Here is a 23,080-nt window from a genome sequence, read left to right as displayed (position 1 = left end):
TTTTTTGTTTAATTGGTCTCAGTTGGCTAACCCATTTTTTGGATAGACGATAATTTCATTTTGTCACTTGCACCATCCTCTAATCAGTGAAGCAGAAATATACTCAATTCTAATTAAGGGGATTTGAATACATACAAGCAATGTAGAAGAAGGCTTTGGGGTCCAGTGGGTTATTACCTGAGTTGTTGTTTGTTTTTTCAATAGAAGAGAGAGTTGTAACCTCAAATCTTTTTTTTTTAAGAGCAAATTTACCCAACTCCGGTAAATGCCTGGTTTTGGTTCCTGAATACCATTTCAGCTTATTTGGGGAAAGGTGCTTTCCGTACCATGTTTTGAACACATTTTCCCTAGGACTATCTAGATTCCTGCTTTCTGGATTTTGCCTTTGTCTCATTTCCTTTTCTCCCAAAGACTTGAATACTCTGGTATAATTTTCCAATGAGATGCCCCTAATCACACACAGAGATGTAAAAGAGCACCTGTGATGAAAGTAATAGTGATTTCCATAGAATTACCTATGATGAAAGTAAAGCTGATTTCCATGGAGTTATAAAGGGTGTGCCTCTGCATGGGATTGCCCTGTAAATCAGCGTTATCAACTTTCAGAATCGGCTGCTTATGGAAGTCACTCAGGAGAGCTGACTGGAATCTGGCTATTAAGTGTTATTTATAGCACTGACTAATGAGCTGCTACTCATACCTCCATGAAGTCTGTTTTGCTGGGAAGTCACTGCCCAGCCCTTGCTCTACAAAGGAATTTATAGCCGGCAGATGCAAACGTGAAAAGGAAGACAGGCATGGTCAAAAATGATTCTGCGTTACCTCTGTTCAGCCACGAAACATTCATTGTGCTTCATTAAGATGCATTATCTGAAACTGATGGATTAGTCAACCCGTGGTCCTCAGATGTCCATGGACTACAATTCCCATGAGCCCCTGCCAGCATTTGCTGGCAGGGGCTCATGGGAATTGTAGTCCATGGACATCTGGAGGACCACAGGTTGACTACCCCTGGATTAGTACACCCACTTCCTTTCTGGATATGGCAACTCCTAATTACTTCAGTGTATGTGCTAGCCCTTCCTAAGAGAAATGCTTTAGCAAATATTTAGCAAATATTTAGCAAATATTTTGGGGTAAGAGGGAAAATATTGGAAGATATACGTTTGGATTTCCACTCAGAGGCTCTGCTCTTCCTGTCTGGCTCCTCCTGGATGTAATAGATTGAGGGTACTGGAGAAGGGGTGAATGTGTATGTTTCTAAGCTTCCCTGATAAGACACCAGAGAGATGTAGCCCCATGCCGTTTTATATAGTAAGGAATGTTGTGATTGGTTGCAGCTCCAAATCAAGGGCCTTGTGCATCTGGAAACTGACTCCTCAGCAGAGAACTTGCCGTTCACATCTGATGGAAAGTCTTTTTGTCAGAACCTGGACAAGACCAAGAGCTTTGAAATGCATTGATTTTGTATCATGTAGCTGAGCTGGAACTCCCACCCCCCTCTATATCAGTTGTTGGCCTTCCACTAGCTGTGGTGACAGAACCTGGAAAGATTTGAGGCTGCCCATTGCAGAGTTTAGTTATTTGTCTGTTGGGCTGAGATCTGGAAGCCTTGAGTTCAAATTCTCACTGCCATGAAGCTTGCTGGGCCATCTTCGACCATGCATTCTTTGCAGGGTTGCTATGAAGCTACTATTGGGTGGGAGAACTCTTTGTACCCTTGCAGGCTTTTCATAGGAAGGATGAGATAGCTACTGTGCTATGGTTGCACTAGGGCTATTATTCATTGCTGAGTTTTCCTGTGCTGACAAACCAGATCCATTAGTGGTTGCTAGTATCTGGCTGTGTATAGGTTGAATCAGGATCTAGTCTTGTGTTAAGCAGCCTGTGGACCTCCACCCCAGACAGCAGAGCAAGGACAGCAGAGCAAGAAAATCAGGCTGCTCAGAAGCTTCAGGAAGCCAACAGATGAAGAGGGCAGTAGTCTGAGCTTTGCACAACTGGAATAGGTTGTGCTTAACTTTCGACTTTGCTCCGGCCAGGTGAAGGGTCTGTAAAAGCACCCCCTGCAGCCAAACCTCTATGAGCCAGGGTTGTTTTTCTCCCCAGAGTCCCTCCAGGGTTGTTTTCCTCTCCAGTGCCCCCCACCTCCACCACCACCACCACCCTACAGCCTTTCCGGGCCCCTTCCTCCATCCCAATCCCCGCAGCCCCTTCCATGCAAACGCTGGCGCCAGGCTCCGCGATTGAGATCGAGGGCTGCCGTCGCTTGCGGAGAAACCCGATCCGCCCCCACCCTCGCCCCCCGGGCCTTGGCTCCGCTTCCCGGACCTGCTCCGCAACAGTTAAAGACCCGCCGCTTCCAGCCCCGAGGGGTCTCCTCCTCCTCCTCTCCCCCCCCCCGCGCCGCCGCCGCCGCCACATGTGATGCGGGGGGAGATCCGGCTGCTGCTTCTGCCGCGGCTGCCCCGTCGAGGCAAGGAGAACAAAGGCGCGGCGCATCAAAGGATGGCTCCTCTGCCGTGGCTCCTGCTGCTGCTGCTGCTGCTCCTGCCGCCGCCGGAGACCCCTGCCGCCCGACGCCCCCCCAGGCACCCAGCGCCGGTGAGTTCGGGGAGGCACACGGACGGCTCTGTACGCGGGAGCGGGGTCGTGTGAAGCACAGGACACGTGTCTCCAGGTAGCCGGGGTTCGTAGGTGGGTTCTCTCCCCCATTCCCAGCGGCTCTCGCCCTCCCTTCCCCCGGCGTCAGTGCGGGACGGGCCAAGGGTCACACCTCGCCTTCGAAGAACTCTTCCACGACGGCCGCGGCCGGGGACTCGCCTTGGCCCGTGCACAACTGCAGGGCGACCCGGCCTGCCTTCCTCGGGCGTCCTGCCCAGCCCTGCCCAGCCCAGCCCGCTGCCCTTTGTTTCCCGGCCGTGTCAGCCAGCCGCGAGAGACGGGAGCCCCCTGGAGAGCACGAGAGGCGGCGTGCTCCTTGGCCCCCTCCGCCCCGTCCAGGCGGCAGCGGGAGAAAGGCAGCCGAGTGGCCGGCCGACCATGCCGGGCCCCTGGCGGGACACGCGGGCGTCTGCAGTCTGGACCCCCTTCCCACCCCCTTCGGCAACCCTGCTAAAAATAACTTCGCGTAGCTCTCGTGGGAAGAAAAAACAACCAGCGGCTCCTCCGTCGGTCTCTCTCCCCCCCCCCCCACCAGCAAGCGGCGACTTTTCTCTCCTCTCTCTCCCCCCCCCCCCCCATTGGAGTTCAGGCTCCAGCAGCTGCGCCGAGGGGGGTTGGTGTTTGCGGATGGGCAGGGGGGAGGCTTTGCCTGCTGGGAAGCTGGTTTTAAAAATGAGACCCCTTCGTCCTAGGAAAGGAGAGTGGGGGGGGGGGAGTCCCCATCTGGGAGAGCTGCCCCCTCCTCCTTTTTTCCCTTCTAAAAATAGACTCCCGGTCAAATATGTTCACCTGCTTCTTGTTTGTTTGTTTATTATTTGGATTTGTATGAATGCCGCTCACCGCAGTTTACAAGCATGTGAATTACAGATCCAATCCATAACAATAAAACAATAATATCAACAGTATAAAATAATCTCCCCATAAAATAACTCTAAAACTCTACAATATTACAATGGCGGTAATAACGAACAACTAACCTCGTTTCCCACACAGGGAACCACTGGGTCCGTCTAGAATCTGGCAAATCTCAAGGAACGGAAATATATCAGAAGGGGTTGATCAGACGATGGCTCAGGCACAGCCTCATACCAGCCCAATCCCAGGGGGGTGGGGTGGGAAGACTCAATCTTAGTCACGGGAACACCACCCAGCCTCAACCAAATCCCTCGCAGAACAGCTCCATCTTGCAGACCATGCGGAACTCAGAGAGCTCCGTCAGGGCCCACAGCTCTTCAATGAGCTCATTCCACCAGGCAGGTGTCAGGACAGAAAAAGCCCTGCCCCTGGTCAAGGCCAGGTGTGGTTCCTGGGGTCCCAGGGTCATCAGCAGATTCCTACCCACAGAGCGAAGTGCCCTGCAGGGGCGATAAGGAGTTTTGTGGAGGCACCAGGGCTGAATCTGCATGGAGCTTGTAGTCCTATTCCAGGTCGATTCAATCCCTGCCGTCTATGCTGAATGAGATTTCCATTTTTATTTCGTGCAATTTAAATTTCTCCTCTGCAACAAGCATGATTGATCCGGAGTGACCCTACCTTTCCCCCACAATATCCTGGAGTGGATATAAACCTCAGTATTTGAAAAATCCACATGAGTAAGCGTGCATCTGTCTGCTTTCCCTGAAATAATTTGCTGCCAAGCCTCCAATGCTGTAGAAAAGCCCTGATTGGCCAGGGCATGTTCCTGGCTCCCAAGTTGCAAGGCTTCCCTTAAAGGGGAAGCCCTAATTTCTCTCAGCAGAAGCTCCAGAAGCCTTAACTTCTCTCGGCAGAGATTTTCCTCTTAGATTTATTCCCCTCCTCTGCTGTCTCTTCTGCTTCCCCCCCCCCATTCAAAAAAAGAAAGAGGCTACTGCTGCTCTTGGCTCCCCCCTTTTGAGCTTCCCTAATCCCTAAATACTTTCTGTTTCAATGAGGGGGGGGGGGGGAATAGAGAAAGACCGAGTTCAAATCAATCTGAGTTCAGCAGGATCCACAATGGAATAAACAAAGTAAGAGCAGAATCAACCCAGGCATGTTCTAATCCAGACCCTTGGAAAGCCCTGCTGACTTTCCGGAGCAGGAAGGTATAGAAGGATCATTCGACTTTGTGACTTTGCCTAGGAATGGCCAAAGAGAGTTCCCTAAAGGAAGAAAGCATGTTGGACGGCTGAGATTTGTTTTGTTTGTTTAAGATAAAAATGCCTTTCCCACCCTAGGCTGCTCCCATATCACAGGCATTTTCCATGATGTTTTGATCACTTCTGCAAATGTAGACATATGCACATTGGCAATGGGGCTTCTACAGGTGGCGTTTCTTGTGCATTTTCCTTGGTAATTCCCCCTGACATTTCCTTTCCACATATGCTCTGCATTGGCTCATGGGGTGTGGCTGCCATGGCAACAAGCTGCCCCCTTTTTTAAAAGATATTTTTCTAAACCCTCTCTCTTCCCCCCACTTACATAGGTGAAATGGACAGCAGTTAGAGACTGGGCTTTTTCAGTGGTGGCACCTTGCCTTTTAATTCTTCCCATGCCCACTTCTACCTAATCTTTTTCATACCAACCCCAAGACATTTCCTTGCATCCAAGCTTTTAACTCAGTAAAATTGTCAAGTGTTGACCGGTCCCCGGTGATAAAAAGGTTGGGGACCACTGATTTAGAGCAGGGGTAGTCAACCTGTGGTCCTCCAGATGTTCATGGACTACAATTCCCATGAGCCCCTGCCAGCAAACGTTGGCAGGGGCTCGTGGGAATTGTAGTCTATGAACATCTGGAGGATCACAGGTTGACTACCCCTGATTTAGAGCACCACTCAGTACCATAGACAGCAACTGGGCAGAAATGCCCAGGAAGTTGACTCAGATGAGACAATGAGTGGGGTTACCCCTCACATTTAGGATGCTGCCCACCAGTAGTTCCTGTCTCTGGAGCTAAGGAAAGCAGATGCACCTATCAGATTGTCTAAATTGGTTGTGGGCTAATTTGTGTTAATGCAAACATACCATCTATAACATCAATCAGCATAAAGTCAGAGTTTGCAACTCCAGCTGTTTTTCCTTGGATTACCTTGTTCTGACAAAGCAAAAGTCTTAACACCATGATTGTTTTTAACAAAGGGGGCCTTAAGGTGCCATTTTATTAATATGGCTCACAGCCCGACCTCCGCATGAGTGGGAGCTGCTGTTGCCCGCCATGGGACCAGTCTGTCTTCCTTTGCTGCTCACAGCCTCCAGGTCCTTTGTCTCTCCATCACACTCAGCTATTCACTTTGGGTTTATCTCCTGAGCATCTTGAATGTTTGTCTGCTCAAATGTTTATGCTATGCTTTCAAAAATGTTTATTTATTTTTTTTACATTTAGTTTCATAATTGATTCAAGGGCTGACTGTTATACAAATCCAGAGAAACAGGTTTCCACTGATTCAAAGGAGAAGTAATTATTTATCCTATTCCATTTATATCTCACCTTTCTTCTCAGCTGGGGCCCAAAGCAACTTGCATCATCCCCCCCCCGCCCTTGTACTTTATCTCCACAACAAACCTGTGAGGTAGGCTAGGCTGAGTGTGTATGAGTGGCCCAGGGCCACTTTGCATGACAACCACTTCTATGGGACCCAGATGGCAATGTCCCTGTAGTTATCCCACCCAATGAACATCTGTAGAGTTTCTGGGCACAGATTTCCCTATGGATGAGGGAGATTGTTTGTCAATTGCTTTTATTGACTTTAAAATATACCTTGTGCATGAGCATCAGCTTATTTTTTTTCAACAGTAAAGTAGATGTGATACCCGGCATGTGAAACCAGACGTGGGGGATGAGGGAGCTAAACTTCTGATAAACTTCTGATAAACTTTGGTGTTCACAGTTAATTCAGGAATTACTCATGCCTGCCATGGTCATCTAATCTGAATTCATGAGAATATATGAACAGAAGAAGCTGTCTACTCTTTGTCAGATTAGGCTGGCCTAGTGTTATCTGACTGGTAGTAAGTTACCAGTCTTCCACAAACCTGATCCCGGAGATCCTTAAAGGATCTTCATTTTAGAAGCAGAATCCATCCTTCTGAGGTCGGTAAAATGAGTACCCAGCTTGCTGGGGGATAAACGGTAATGACCGGGGAAGGCACTTGCAAACCACCCTGTATTGAGTCTGCCATGAAAACTCTAGAGGGCGTCACCCCAAGGGTCAAACATGACCGGGTGCTTGCACAGGGGATACCTTTACCTTTTTTTTTTTTTTTACTGCCTGACAACAAGCAGTGTAAAGGATGCATATGGAAATGAGGTTTCATTCATTTATTCTGGATAGGCAGTCTGTGTCTTTATGTTGCTGATGCCTTCAGTAATAATGTCCCAAGCAGGAGTGAGGTATTGACTTCAATATATCTGTACTCAATTGGGTTCACTGTCTGTTTATAGACTGTATTTCTCATGGCCAAGGAAAAATTGTTAATACTAAAAAAAAAGTGTTTTATCTTTTTTTTTTTACAACAGATCTTTGAAATTAAGGCATCATTCCAAATAACTATATTTACTTGGATTTCAAGTAATCCCTTAATATTATATTAACGAAATCCCTCTTCCTCACCAATATTTTGTTCAGTTTAAAATGTAAGTTTATTTAACTAGTGGCAGACATACAATATTTTCGGTTCTTTCTTAAAGTCCAGGTGCCCGTGCATGAGTTTCTTTTCCCCCCATAGGAATACTTGAAGTACCAAATAAGAAACAAGTCAAACTCTGCATAGGGTAATTGAAACCTATAAACTGTTATTTCATATGGTTTGCCGTTTTTTTGTTAACTAACAAACATGTATGATTTTCCCTGACAACATGGGTCATTTTCTTTGATCTGACAGATTTATTTGCTTCAATTGTAAATGTTTTCGGCTGACAGATAGAAAGGAAGCATAGCTAGAATCAAAAGAGCAGAACTTAATGAAAGGCCTATAACTATAGTTTGATTGATATCTATGAAATTTATGAGCAAATGTTTTTGTGAAGCTCATCTAGTACAAATAAGGAAAAGGTACAAATCTGGGCCTCTGAGGCTTGCTCTTGATGTGGCTATTTTGCAATGCAGTACTAAATTAAAAGTATGGAGAAAAGTCCAAGAGAGATACTAAATAGCATAAAACCAGAGGCTGGGTCACACCTACTGCCCCTTCGGATGTGGCATTCATGCTGACTCAGTTACTTCCCAAACTGCAGCTGAGGCCAGCAGGATAGTCCTCATGTTGTTTGTGAGTTTCACAGAGGACAGACAGTCTGCCATCTGTCCATGTAAGATTTCCTAAGAAAATCAGACAAGGCATCAGAACTAGTTCTTGGCTCACCTCATAAACCATGATTCTGAGTCAGAGTCATGCTTTGTAAACTGAGATCAAAACTAATTCAGATTCCTGGTGATTACTAGAGTGCTGTATCAACATCTGTTATGTTGCTGTCTCAGCATATCGGATGTTTCCTGCATTCACATCAGGACAGCTCACTGACATCAGCTGGAACAACTGACAGGGGGCAAGCTGAAGACAAGAAATGCATCTTCACCTTGGATTCTCTGATGTGAATGTTCTTGTCTAGTAGCAGCTTTAGTGTCCAGTCGCAAGGGGTAGTCAAACTGCGGCCCTCCAGATGTCCATGGACTACAATTCCCATGAGCCCCTGCCAGCAAATGCATTTGCTGACAGGGGCTCATGGGAATTATAGTCCATGGACATCTGGAGAGCCGCAGTTTAACTACCCCTGGTTCAGTGAACTACCTCTGCGCTGTGCTGATTCACATGTTTTTATTGGGGCCAGGTATACATGAAGGTTACAGCCATGGGAAAGCAATTGTTTCATTGCTTCTTGCAGGTATGTGGAGAGAAACCTCATAAATTTAGGCATCTGTTTTTAAGTCAAAATAACAAATCCAGGCTGCAAAATCCAGAGTTCTACTTCTCTGTAATTTCAATAGGCGAAAGTCATTTTGTGTCCTTGGGGTTAGCTCTGTCACAGATGCTAGAGAAACACACACAGACATTCTTTTTGTTAATGACCCATGGAAGTACCAGGCTAAACTTTTCAGATAAACTCCTGTTATGTTCTCTTATGCACCTCGGCAATTATGGGAAAACCAGGTCCTCTCAACATCATGTCAGAATCCACAGATTACTGCCATGATTTAATATGCTTAGCCTTTATGTAGCCATTTCTGTCTGCATTTTAGCCCTGACCTGTCTGCTACCAATTTATTCGTGTAACAACTAAAGTTTATCTTAGATGTAGTAACACTGGGCACTCCAAGGCCAATGCTAGGCATGTTATCATTTGTTGGATGCTTTCCCGGATGGCACCTGGACTGTCTGTTTTGCCTCTGAGTGTGTGAACCTTGTTTGAGCGGGAAATCGGGTGGATAAGAACTGCATTTTTGAATTGACACGTCAGATTTGGCTTTGTTTCCATCCTGGATAGATCTGCTGAAATAAACTCTTTATAAAGAAGCTGTTTGTTTTCAAGTCTGTCATCCTGACACATCATTTAGGAACCCATATTGACATGAGTATCATAGACCTATGGAGGACATGGTGCACCAACACAGCCATCTGAATGATGGTAGGATAGTGAGCATTAACGGATACACACGGATTAACGGATCCCTAGAATGTGCATGGATGGCCCTATTGCTAAGAGGACTGCATTTGGGGATGAAAATGGGAGTTCCTCTCTACAAAAAAAAACAGCCAGCATCACAAAATGTATGGGAATACAGAGGGCCCAATTTGGGTGGTGCTGGAGGGGTGGTACAGGACCAGAGGTCCTTGCAATTATTGACTTATTTGAATGGAGCAAAAATGTTTCAGTGCTGTGTAGACCCCCTGCTCTACCAGACTTGCTTTAGATTACAGAATGCCTTACTCATTAGGTATGGCTGGCACCCAACTTTGCAGCCTTTCAAAAGACAATGAAACTCCAGTTTTTGCACTTAGCTTCCAGTCTGCAGACAGTCTCCTGGTGACTCACTTAAACTGTGGGCTGCCTCTTTTGCTCCTCTGTCAGCATTTTCTCTTCCCAGCAATTTTTTCCAGCCTGCTTCCTGGGGCTATTTGTCTAGCTTTTCATCCCCATCTTTGCTGTCAGACTCCAGGACTGACAAAGCCAGTCATTTGTCAACTACGGAGAGCCATGCTATAACATTTATTTATAAATTATGTTATCCTAGATCCATCGTTACTGCTGGAGAAGCAACACAGCTACAAAGCAGGCTTTTCCCCAACTCTGTCTCAGCCATTCATGCCACAGTAACACTAAGATGAGACTTCTGTAATGCACCCTACATACATCTCCCTGCAAAGTCAACATGAAAACTCATTGATGCAGAATGCTGCAGCTTGGTTATCATCAGGAGCCAGACAGAGCTTGCATATTCCTCCCATTCTGCAGTCACTCCATTGGCTGCCCATCCATTACTGGGCTTAATTTGAGGTATTGGCTACCACAGACAAAGCCCTTCATGAGCTTGAACCCGCATACCTGCAAAAGAGCCACTCCTGTTGTGTTCTGCCAACAGTAAACCAATCCATTAGACTCTGCTTTTCTCTCCAATTGAGACTCAGGTGGCTTACAGCAGACATGTCACAATAACAATTGATGATGAAGTAATTTATAAATTACTATTTTGCACTTTTGGATGCATTATACAAGATTACACAGATCTTTTTTTCTGGTGTTTTCAGTTTACTATGTATCCCAGTTTGTTGTACCCACCCAGGGGCTGGGTACATGGGACCTGTATAAGCAAAGTTAATCTTTTCCCTATAGATGGCCGTTTTCATGCACTTCTGAAAACATATTCTTCAGCAGATGCAGTTAGACAGATAGTACAGAAATAAATCATGCCTAGTGAAAGACAGGTTCGGGGGATGTATAAAACTAGCCAATAGTAGCCTGCATACCTACAGCTATAAGAGCACTTCCTAGAGGTAGCTTCTGCCAACATGGTTACATTCTCAACATTCAGACAATCTTAAGCATTTAATTTTTACTCCCCTCTTTTCTCCCCAGTGGGGATCCAAAGCAACCTATGACATCATTCACCCCTCCTTCTATTTTATCCTCACATCAACAGCCTTATGAGGCTGAAAGAGTGAATGGCCCAAGGTCAGCCAGTGAGCTTCTATTGCTAAGTGGGGATTTGAACCTCAGCCTCCCAGATCCTGGTCTCACTGTCATGCTAGTCCTGGAAGGTGTGTTTTATATGCCACCTCCCATTCCTTTCTCTACTTCAAAGAATTTTCAGGATTTGGTGGCGCCAAGATAAGGCTTTATCCAATATGATCGGGCAATGGGTTGTTTGCATATTTGACCTATGCCCTCTGAGATTTGTGTGTGTGTGTTTGTTTTTAGGGTGGGTCATTGAAACAGAGCCCCTGGAAAGAACAAGAGGAAAAGGGCTCCTCCATTGTCGCTGCAATAGAGACTCTCAAAGGCTTCTCTACAATGCCCAATGACCAGGCAGCACAGTGGAATCCACCCCGCTGTGGGGTTCCAGATCTGCCCACCCTGCCTGGGAGCCGCAATACTCGGAACCGACAGAAACGGTTTCTATTGTCTGGAGGACGTTGGGAGAAGACGGAGTTCACTTACAAGTAAGGCAAGTCTGAGCTCAAAATCAGTCGCTGTGCAGTAACTCTGTCTCTGTTCTCTCCACAAGAGTTCAGAGCTGTAGAAACATAAAAGGTGTATGTACCCTGCTCCCTTCACACTGCTTCCTCCAGGGATTCACTGGGTGGAAAGCATGTGGATTAATGCTGCTGGATACCTATGGGAAAGGCTGTAAACATGAGCACAGCTGGGGGGCCCTGGAGAGTTGCCAGCTATTAGCTGATACACCTGAGTAAGAATGAAGGGGGGAGGGTGACCCCTGCAAGCATTAATCAGGAGTCAAGTAACAAAGGTATGATAGGAATGTGGACTTCTTGTAGGTTGGAATCCGAAGTTTAGGGAGAAACTATGAGAAAGTGCACAAAAACTTTGTATCATGTACAATGCAATCCTATACAAAGTTAGACCTTCCTAAGGCCATTGAAGGGTATATGTTTTCTTGGGATTGTATTGGTGGTGTATTAGAGTGGTCATTCTACCAAGCACAGAAACTGTTAATCTCATGAAGATGCTGCTACCAACATTTTCACACAATCCCCAATTTTGATTCCACTGTGCTGTGTAAAAAAAGGCAAATTTGATTGTTTGAACACCAATGGGGAAAAAATTTCCTTGAATAGAAACATCCTTAACAAGGAACAAGTGTAGTGCAGAGCTTAGAGCATTGATTGGAATCTGAGAGACCCAAGTCTAAATTTCCCACTCCGCCATGGAAGCTTGCTGGGTAACCTTGGCCAGTCACATGCTCTTGGCCTCACCAGCCTCATAGGGTTGCTGTGTGGATAAGAGGGAAATGCTGTAATCCACAGGTCCCCAGTGGAAAGAAAGTAAATGAAGTAAATAAATAGGCATAGCAAACATAGTGGTAGGGCAATTTGGAACTTTTCTTATTCTGCATTTCACCTGATATAGCTGTTGAATATAAACTAAATTCCCTTGGTATGGGAATTGGACATCAAATTCTTGCTTTGAAAGTCATCCCTTTCTTTTGTCACAGTTGTTCTAAGCTGACAAACTTTCCAATTGCTTTGAACATTCAGAAAATGTGAATTGAGAAGTTTATCCCACCAGTTTCTCATTTAATCCTTTTAAAAATCATCATTAAAAAAATAATAGCAATTAAATGTGATCAGTTTTTTTTCCCTTTGTCAACACAAAGAACAAAATTCCTTAACATCCCATTTCTTGTTCATCTTCTGTTCCAGTACATCAATATCCAGTGTCCTGGCTTACACTGAAACAAATTTTTTTTTGTTTTAAAGTGTCACTAGATGATTGTTCTAAGTTTGTCACCTTCTCACAGAATCTGAACAAAATTTGAATGGCTTTTATATACCAATTTACCAGAAAGTTTAGTTTCTCACAACTACAACTATTCTAAAAACAAAACAAAAAACTCCTCCAGAGAAAATTAGAGCTCATGTGCAGACTGTAGTACTGACGTGGCTGCCCATGTTAAGGTTTGCCGTAAGGAGTCACCACTTGAGAAGGTCTCTCTTAGGATCAAAGAGATAGCTCAAAAAGTGTCCTTGTGTTCCTAAAGAGACCTCAGCCTTGTCAATCAAATGCTGGAGAGTTGCATAGAGACACTGGAGTAAAATTTACATGAGCCAGGCTGTAAAATGAGTACAGCCATGGGTCAGGATATCAGTCCAGACAGCCTGGCTTGATCAGTCTTGAGCCTTGAAAACAAGGTCTTATTCTTCACCCTCAAAAACAGCTAGAAACACACCTGGCATTTGAAATCATGCAATTTTTAGAGTTGGGAAGAGGCAACAATGGAGAACATGACCCTACAGGTGCACCAAGCTAAAGAATGTAAACCCTGACTTTCTTTGCTAAATGGAAACAGATGCTGTTGAAAAAGAATCTGGTGGTATGTAAACCTCCTGTCAAACATTCTCTTTTTTTCTGGCTCAGTGTAATGACCCTGTTCATTTATTTATTTGTATTGTATATCAAACTAAACTCAGTAGTATATACATTTCTTTATGTGTGCATTATGAGAACGTTTAACGGTTTGTCTGTTATTTATTCCCCCTTCCATTTCCTATTGTACCTGCTCAGCATAGCAGTACCCTCTTGCTTAAGGTGGCTGTCCTGGCTACAACCAGAGTCCATGCTTTCTCAGCCATAACTCCATTAATATGTAATATGCTCTTTGAAGTGGTGGGGGGCACCGTCTATGGAAATGCTTAGATGCATAGCAAGGCAATTTTACATGCTAGGGCTTTTCAGGAGAGTGTAGAATGCAGGCTTTTTTTTTGGGGGGGGGGAGGTTGTTACTGAGGGTTTCATTGTACTTGGTATCAGACTTGGATCTGTAAGCCACCTTGAGTCCAAAAGGAGAGCTGTGATATATAAATAAGCATTCTAATCAGTAAATAAATGGTTATGCTTTTTGAAGGCTTAACAAATAAAGGTTTTATAAAGTATTAGTAAAGGTTCAGCAAATAATAAAACACGCTAACTGTAAGCTAACCCTTTATCAATCAACAGACTAACCAGGGCAATGGAAATTTAATGTTAAAAGGAAAATACATTTAGCAACTAACATCTGCATTCTGAAAACTGCAGACCATGTTGTGTATTTCACTACAAAATAGCGGCAGTGACAATGCTGGTGTATGAACCACAGCTGAACTAGATTGTATAGAGAGCAGAGAGGATCTGCAAATTCACCTTTACCTGACTTCGACCGTTTATGCACGGGAGGTTTCATGCTAGGCTGCAGGCTGGAGTTTTAGTCGTGGTATCAACCACCACCACCACCCTTTGCTCTTCTGCTCTCTGTCGTAGAATTGTAAGGTTCCCTTGGCAGTTAGTGAAAGCAAAAGTGAGACAAGCCATCGCTACAGCCTTGAAAGTCTGGAGTGATGTAACACCCTTGACCTTCACAGAAGTGCACAGGGGACGAGCAGACATCATGATAGATTTCACACGGTAAGTGATAAAATTTACAACTCATAACACCCTTTTGTGGGTTTTGAAGTAAAGCTACAGGACCTAAATAAAGCTGGCAAAATTATTAGCAGAAGTTTAAGAAGAGGTTTAGCACTGTCCAAGTGATTTAAAATAAAAGAAACACCCTGTGACTTCCACTGAGCCCTCCAGAAATTGCATGCAGGCCATGGGATACTGCATCTAATTCCATATATTCTGGCTTTCATGAGGAAATGGAGGAGCAATGAGTTCCAAAGATTTGGAAACTTCCAAATCAGGGGTAGTCAAACTGCGGCCCTCCAGATGTCCATGGATTACAATTCCCATGAGTCCCTGCCAGCAAATGCTGGCAGGGGCTCATGGGAATTGTAGTCCATGGACATCTAGAGGGCCGCAGTTTGACTACCCCGTTCCAAATTGATCTCTCTAGCTCTAACAATCTGTCTTCTCTCTTCTGCTCTTTTATCATGTTGTGCTGTACAAGCTGCTTTTCTCTCAGCCTCATTTCTTCTCCCATCTCTATCCATCAAGCAACTTCCTCTTCCTCCTGATCCATTTTGTCTGCAAGGCACACAGCCTCCCTTTGTCCTGTACCTCTTTTCCCTATTCCAGCCCATCTACAGGTGGCTATATGTTGTTATATCCTCTCTCCCCCTTTGTTTGTACAGGATCTTAACAGCTTTCTGCCAGCAGAATGCCCTTGTAACATCCCGATTTGACGTGATATTCTTTGACTGAACCCCCCTCAGCCAAGAGTCACAACAAATCCTTGGTCCACCAGGAATGAAAGGGAATAGGTTACTTTTCTAAGTTCTATACGGTGTTAATCACATACTACTAATCATATAACCAGTACTTTATAAGTCCAATAATAAATATAATACATTTTAAAGACAGTGAATATAGAAATGTATAAGTTGCCACAGTCACCATGTGAATGGGCATATGCTTCTCCTCCAGGTATTGGCATGGGGACAACCTGCCTTTTGATGGCCCTGGGGGAATCCTGGCACATGCCTTCTTCCCAAAAACCCACCGGGAGGGAGATGTCCATTTTGACTATGATGAAACGTGGAGCATTGGGAATAACTTGGGTATGTTGTATGCTGTAACTAATGATTGAACAAGAGCCTCTATAAATGTGATCTGAACACACACACAAAAAACATGGGTCAAATATCAGCTGGTGCACAAACATGAAATTGGGCAAATACACAAAATGCTGCAGAAGAAACCTAGGCCTCCATTTGCAATTTGGTCTAAAGGAACCCTCAAGCTATAAACCGTCTCTTTGGGAAGGTCTACAAACCCATCTGGAACAATCGGACAACCCTGATTCACTTTATCATTGATCAATAGCACCTCAACCTTGCCTAGATTAAGTTTTTGTTTACTGGCCTTCATCTAGTCCATTACTGCCTCCAAAATACTTAGACAGATGTCTCCTGACCCATCCATTTTTGATGACAGGGGAATTAGAGCCAAATGCCAAGATCACATTGATAACTCCAGCAGTTCCAAGGGCTTGTACAATGGAACTCTTCCACCAAACCTTTGGTTGAGGCCAGCATCTCCCCCATTTCTCCACTTCTTCATGCCAATGCTAATTTGCTCCCGGGTAACCAGGTGTTCCCACATCAGGACCAAGAAGGGTAGCAATCTGTTTATATCAGCTGATTGTTTTGTTTTATTTTAATGGAAATTGTTTTATGAATTAATACCGTTTTATTGTAACTAAAATGTTGTTAGCCACCCTAGGACATGAGGGTCGGGATATAAATCAATAAATGAAATAAAATAAAAACTTTCCAAACCTTAGACAACTTCCCTTAGCAGCTTTGTGGGCAGCATGAGGTACATGTCTTAAGTAGCACAAATGTTATGGAATTAAATAATGCCTTCCTTTTTCTTCACCTTACAGGAACTGACCTTCTGCAGGTTGCTGCTCATGAATTTGGCCATGTTCTGGGTTTGCAGCACACAGCAGTGTCCAAGTCCCTGATGTCTCCTTTCTACTTCTTCCGATACCCGCTGAAGCTGAGTGAGGATGACAAACAAGGCATCCAGTATCTCTATGGGAAGCCAAAATATGAAATGAATATTGACCTAGAACAAGAGGAGAAGCCTTACCAGCCAGATATTGAGACCAATGAGATCATCCATGTACAGGTAAGCTTTTTTGGCATATTGCTACCAGAGGTATATTAACTGTCACACCAAGAATACTGTGGCCATGTATAAAACTCAGGTATAGAATATTTCAAGTTCTTTCCTCTTTGAGGTTCACCAGAGCATCATAACACTGCTTAAGACTGAGGTATGGATTGAGGTTGGGGCTTCAAGAATCAGGCTGGCTAATAGTTACTTTACTAGAAGTAATTCTTAATTCAGTTTCTAAAGATTTTAAATCTCTTCTTGGATAAGTTACCCAACCAGTGTTCTCAGAATAGCAGTGTAAATTAAATGAATGCCTGTGATTTTCTCAGTCTACACAGCCTGATGCTTGTGATACAGATTTCGATGCGGTCTCCATGATCCGTGGGGAGCTGTTTTTCTTCAAGTCCCACTACGTTTGGCGGCTCCAAAATGGCAAGCTCCGGGCTGGCTATCCAGCCCTAGCATCTCGACATTGGCAGGGAATCCCATCTTCTGTAGATGCAGCCTTTGAAGATTCTCTTGGTAACATCTGGTTCTTCCAAGGTAAAGAAATGACAGAAGGCATAGGACAATCCATCTGTCCAAGAAATCCTGGAGCTTCCTTATCTCTCTCTTTTGTTTTGCAAACCACCACCTCTGTTTTAATCAAAATAGATTTAATCAAGCAAGGTTACTGACTAGCACTATTTGTGGCCAATCCCACAGTTCCCTGTACATGTATACATGTACTCTCTCACAGATAAACACAGAATTCCACCTTCCCCCTGCCTGTACACAAGCACTACGAAAGCTGTCTGCTTGTCTGACAGGGAAATTACACATTTTAGCTGGATTCAAAGAAGGGGTCTAAATCACTACTAACAACTGGAGAAGAAACACTTTTCTTGGACAAGGACAGCATCTGTTCCTAAGAAAGTTCAAAATGCTGACATTCTTACACTGTTCACCTTTGGTTTTTACAGCAAGTTTTACATCACAAGACGGCAGTACATATAATCAGTCAATGCATGCCTACTTAGCACTTCACTAACGCCAAGCCAATAGAAAAGTAATCTGTACTTCTTTCATAACATACTTAAAAAAATATTACCACTTTATCTATGGTACGACAATACAAACTGCTGACTACTGTAGTTCACGAAAACAAGTTCTGTGCTCAAGGTTGGATTATTTGCTCTATGAGGAATGCTGACTTTTGGAGACTTCAGCTAAAAACATAGATAACACAGCTGGCTCATAACTGGATCAAACTCCCCCACCACCACCACCCCGTTATTTATTTGGCTACACTGTGGCTTATTCACATTTCATCTCTTCCCCTCCACCCAGCCTACTGCTAATCTACATACTCAGACTATGCTCTGTTTTATGGGCCAGAACCCATTTCAGGAAGCTCATGAACTGGAACCTTAGATGGCTGATTTATATAGCCAGAACAAAGATGAAAGTCTCTCCAAGTCTGCAATTCAACAACCCAGTTGGACAAGGATTGTATGCAATAGGGTACAAAGTAATTTTGCTTGGCCTACATAAGAACATATGAGAAATCACATTGGATTAGGCAATGGCCCATCTAATTCAACACTCTGGCAAAAACCCAGGTGTCACCAGGCGGGTCACCAGCAGGGCCAGAACTCCAGAAGCCCTCCCATTGTTGCTCCCAAGCACCAAGAATACAGAGCATCAATGCCCCAGACACTGCGTTCCACCTATGCCTTTTGGATCTCATACGTTTATCCAAGCCCCTCTTAATGCTGTCTATGCTCGTAGCTAGGATTGTGCGTGGCGGCGTCCAAATTGGCTGTCAGCGCCACACCGCAAGGGGGGGAGACGTGGGCACTGGTGCTTAACTCAACGCACACACGCAGGCGCGGAGCAAGACTAGGATGCCAAGTGATACCAGGTATTCTCAAAAGACTGAAGAGGATCAAGTGAGCGAGAATTCTATAGCCATAGGCCTAGTTCAACTATAGGCAATCTTTTCATAGAATAATAGAGTTGGAAGGGACCTCCTGGGTCATCTAGTCCAACCCCCTGCACTATGCAGGACACTCACATCCCTATCGCTCATCAACTGTAACTTGCCACCCCCTTAAGCTTTCACAGAATCAGCCTCTCCGTCAGATGGCTATCCAGCCTCTGCTTTAAAATTTCCAAATACTGGCATTCTAATTCTCCTCAGCTAACCAACAGTCTCCAACCACTCTTTAAGTGCTTTCATCCTTTTTTTTTTTGCCAGGTGCTCACTACTGGATTTATGAGGGTGAGAGGCTCATTTCCGGACCTTTGCCTATCACAGAACTGGGCCTTTCTTCTTCTCCCATCCAGGCAGCCTTACTCTGGGGGACAGAAAAGAACAAGATTTATTTTTTCAAGGGAGGGAGCTATTGGCGATTCAGCCCCAGCACTAATCAGGTGGACAACATCTCCCCACGCAGAATGACTGACTGGCGGGGAGTTCCTCAGGAGATTGATGCGGCTTTTCAGGATGAGTTTGGTGAGTACAGATAGGAGCAGAGCCAGCAGTAGGGGAATCAACTGCATTAAGGAATCACCAGATCAAAAGGACCAATATGGCCCCTTGTCCAATTATTTAATTTCTCAAATACAATCACTAGGCCTTTTGTTGCTTACTGTATCTACGTTGACATCTGCTACTCTGAATTATATGTGGAACAAGAAGAATGGGGAAGTGCAATCAGCGTAGCCATTGTGAGGGCCTTGTCCTTACCCGCAGCTCTTCCAAATACTTTTCTTGTCCCATACGGCACAACATCATGATCACAGGGCATGCCAGGGGTATGAGTGGTAGGGGTGAGCCTTATTATAAAGTAAAATGTTCTAATCGCATTGTATTTGGAGTAAAATGTCTATTTTTAGCAGTGTTGATATAAGAGTTGTGAGCCTCTGAATAGCTTTTAGCCACCTCATCTCCTCATAGCTGTTTTAAGCCCAACAATCAGTTGTGCTGATTCTTATGATTGTGAAGGGCCATGTCATTCACTAGCAAAAATGCAACATGTAAAACAGTTCTAAGCTCACAAAGAGTTATAACAGCAAAATGTACACTGAGGTTCAAGATTGCTGTCATTGCTCCTATTTCTCTGACACTTTTTTCTTTCTGCTATCACATTCACAGGGTTTGCCTACTTCCTGAAAGGTCGGCAGTACTGGAAGTTTGATCCCACTCATGTGAAAGTGCTTGAAGGCTACCCCCGAATCATCAGCCATGATTTTTTCAACTGTGTATCTTCTCCCAACTCTTTCAGATAGACTGTGTTTTTAGACCATCACATTGACATGAGGAGGAATTAACTGCAGTGGCCATTTACCTAAGTTCATAACTTGTCAAATCCAACAGGGTTCCAGGCACAGGGTTCCAGGCTGTTGTTTTTGTATTATATTCTAAAATCTGGACTTAGTTTTGAAGTTTTTTTTGTGATGCCAGTCAAATCCACAAAGTAAAACTGGGTGCCTTCTGTCACCTCTCCACAGTTATCTACAGTTGCAGAGTGCCACAGCTTGAGAACTTTTTTGTGTTTACTGTTCTTCCACAGAGATTTGTGATTGCGAGAGCTGATTTCACTATCCTCTCCTTGATATCTGTCAAGAAATTGTTGACCACTTATTACTGGCTGATAAATTTGGACTCCCAAATAGACCCCCATAAGCATTCATGGGGAAAGGGGAAGGAATAAGATGCGTTTCAGTATCATGTTACAGGTTTATTCTTACATTTTGCATTGTATTTTACTAGGAAACATTACATTTTTTTATGTACTCTCCAAAATTGTATTGGTGTATATTTTTAAAACTAAAGTACTAAGATTCTGTGATCCACTCTGCTCTGTATTGGTAACAACATACTTAACTGGCTGATCAAACGAGTTAACCAGTAAGTAGTTCAGCCTAATAAGAAATGGATCCAAAGTGGACTTACACCCTTCTAAAACCACTGACTTCAACTAAGAAGCATGTGATCCTATTTAGGACCACACTATCAGCTGACCAGTCAATACAAATGGAAAATTTCCTTCATCCAATGCACCCTGTTTTTCGTCCTGCCCTCAATCACTTCCAATTTTAGGAAAGCAAACGTACTGTATGAGGATCTGTTAAGTGCCTACAAGGATTTAGGGAGGAGGTCCCTGCTGCCCAGACCAGCATGGCCTTTCTCCCCAGTGGAGACCTAAAGTGACCTACAACATTATTCTCTTCTATATTTTATCCTCAAAACAATCCTTTGAGGTAGGTTAGGCTGAGACTACATGTACCTGGGTTACATGTAGCCCATATTCATTCAACAAGGTTCCGGATTAGAGTATGGATTTGAATCTAGTTTTCCCATATCCTAGTCCAAACCAAGGATTCCCAACCATCTAAAATTGGGCCACCCCAGCCTTTCTCCAGCCTTTATGAACTCAGCAACAAGCTATTGCTGGCATTGCCACGGAAGCAGAGAACCAGCCACTTCCATTGACTTTGTGGTTCTGCTCTTGCTTAATTACCATGCCTGGGAAAGGGGACAGACTCCTGCCTCAAACTGCCTCCTTTCTCTCCCCCCAGACTTCCTTTGATGTGGCAGGGAGGCATGGCTAGCTGACATCACTTCCAGCCTGGTTTTGGGGCTCCTCAAAGACTGAAAAATATTCCAGGGGTTCCTCCATCCATGGGCAAAAGGTTGAAAAAGGCTGCTCTCACCATTACCAAAACTACATTCAATCAGAAATTAGCTGTGAGGCATTTGCAAGCTACTTCACGGACAAAATCTTGACATTATACCATGACCACCCCCAACCTTGGACACTGAACATGAACTAGTGCCCCTTGGCTGCCTCTGGAGGGAACACTGAATGACTTCAGGTGATTCCCACTGACAGAGGTGGACAGAATGCTTGCATCAGTACCGCTGACCACATGCCCATTATGACTACTTAAAACAGCTGGCAAAAGGATAGATGGCCCCCTTCTGGGAGATAATCAACATCTACCTTTCAACAGGAGAATTCCCAGAGGGGCTGAAAGAGGCAGTGGTAGACCCAATGCTAAAAAAAACATCCATCTGTGAGAGCCTGCAAAACTATCTATCCCTCTCACATCTAGCATTTCTGAGGGAAATGGTGGAAAAGGCTGCATAGGTCTAAATATTAGCATTCCTGGATGAAGCTTCAGTCCTAAATCCATCCCAGTCAGGTTTCCAGCCCGGCCACGTGGTTGAAACAGTGCTGGTCACCATGACGAACGACCTCCATCACTAACTGGACTGAGGTGGGTCAGTGCTGCCCATGCTACTAGATCTTATGGCAGCGTTTGACACAGTCAACCATGAGCTTCTAGCTCACTGCCTTACCAATGCCAGGATACCCGGGACAGCCCTCCAATGACTGATCTCGTACTCAACGGTCACAGATAGAGTACCAATTGGAAAGACAATCAAGCTGCTACCAACTCACATATGGAGTTCCACAGGCAGCAGTCCTCTCTCCAATCTTATTTAACATCTTTATGTGCCCTCTTGCCCAGCTGGTGCAGAGGTTCAGGATAGGGTGCCACCAATAAGTTGATGACATCTAGCCCTTCCTCTTGATGGATGGCCACCCTGCTTCACCCCCAGAATCTTTAGCCAGATGTCTGGAAGCAATGATGCGATGGCTCAAGCAGAGTCATCTGAAGCTCAACCCTTCAAAACTAAGGTCCTATAGCTAGGAAGAAAGTGTCCAAGCAAGGAGGCATGATTGCCCAAGCTGAATGGGCTGCAACTATCAGTGACTCACCCCGCCAGGAACTGGGCATGATCCTGGATGCCTCCCTCTCCATTGAGGCACAGGCCAACTGAACTAACAACATCTACTGGGCCCCAGAACCCCTCACACAGATATGCCCATTAAGCAAACAAAAGAACAATCCTGGATTGACCAATTTATAGGATTCAGTTAACTGTTAATGTCCAATTAGAAAAATATAATTATCCTTAAATGTTCTTGTCTTTACTGTTACCACTGTTGTCATTATCAGATATTATTATTGAGCCATGTTTTACCTGTATAAATTATGATTTCTAAGCCCTCTATAAACCACGCTTAGCCACAAGGCTTTCATTCTTACATAAATATAAGAAATAAATAATGAAACATTTAAAATAAAGTACATATATTTAGTAAAAACATATAAACACACATCACTAGAACCAAGAAGTTCAATAATAGTTACTAGTCGCCACCACACTCTGAGGCAGCATATTCCATCTAGGAACAGCCCTCGCCATCCGAAAATGCTTTTTAAGAGTTAAGTGTAACCTTAACTATGGCGTCAGATGTGACTCTACACCTACACACCTTCTGCTTTTTGTACAGGTAACAGCCAGGAAATCTCCAATATCGCAGCAGGAAAACAACCAGCCGGCCTATCCCAGAGACAGGTCAGCTTTCCACAAGCCCGTCGTAGGGCTCTGCAAGCGGCCTGGCCACGGAGCGTGAGCCTTGGCCTGCGACCAACCACTATGGTGCCATAGCAACCGGAGTCCACCGGGGAGCACCTTCTGCGGCTCGACCTGCACATTGCCTAGAAAGTCCCATTACGGAGCGCCTGGGTTCCACCTCCCCTCACAGATCCGGCGAGGCTCCACATAACAGCGAACAAGACGCCTTCCTGCCTCCTCCTCCACGCAGCGGCACTCCAGACCTGACCCGA

At 44.7% G+C, this 23,080-nt stretch overlaps 1 protein-coding gene across 1 annotated transcript; it reads left to right on the top strand.

Annotated features, from left to right (window-relative positions):
- The first annotated feature begins 2,397 nt into the window (after positions 1-2,397).
- MMP11 (matrix metallopeptidase 11) lies at positions 2,398-20,226 on the top strand. Its single transcript, XM_077308591.1, has 8 exons — positions 2,398-2,604; positions 11,033-11,274; positions 14,090-14,233; positions 15,194-15,327; positions 16,155-16,402; positions 16,720-16,933; positions 18,630-18,887; positions 19,530-20,226. Exons 1-8 carry the CDS (start codon positions 2,428-2,430, stop codon positions 19,661-19,663), a joined length of 1,551 nt encoding a protein of 516 aa, XP_077164706.1. The 5' UTR covers positions 2,398-2,427; the 3' UTR covers positions 19,664-20,226.
- The last annotated feature ends 2,854 nt before the right edge of the window (positions 20,227-23,080 follow it).

This window comes from Paroedura picta, chromosome 13 (assembly GCF_049243985.1).
Source record: "Paroedura picta isolate Pp20150507F chromosome 13, Ppicta_v3.0, whole genome shotgun sequence".
Taxonomy (NCBI): Eukaryota; Metazoa; Chordata; class Lepidosauria; order Squamata; family Gekkonidae; genus Paroedura; species Paroedura picta.
The sequence above is the reverse complement of the archived record's forward strand: the minus strand, read 5'-3'. Positions and strand labels throughout refer to the sequence as shown.

Bases quoted from the DNA above. Each gene is read 5' to 3' on its own strand.
- MMP11 (XM_077308591.1), top strand. From the start codon at position 2,428: ATGCGGGGGGAGATCCGGCTGCTGCTTCTGCCGCGGCTGCCCCGTCGA. The intron at 11,275-14,089 runs GTAAGGCAAGTC...TCTCTGTCGTAG, and splicing joins AAGACGGAGTTCACTTACAA to AATTGTAAGGTTCCCTTGGC. The intron at 14,234-15,193 runs GTAAGTGATAAA...CTTCTCCTCCAG, and splicing joins ATCATGATAGATTTCACACG to GTATTGGCATGGGGACAACC.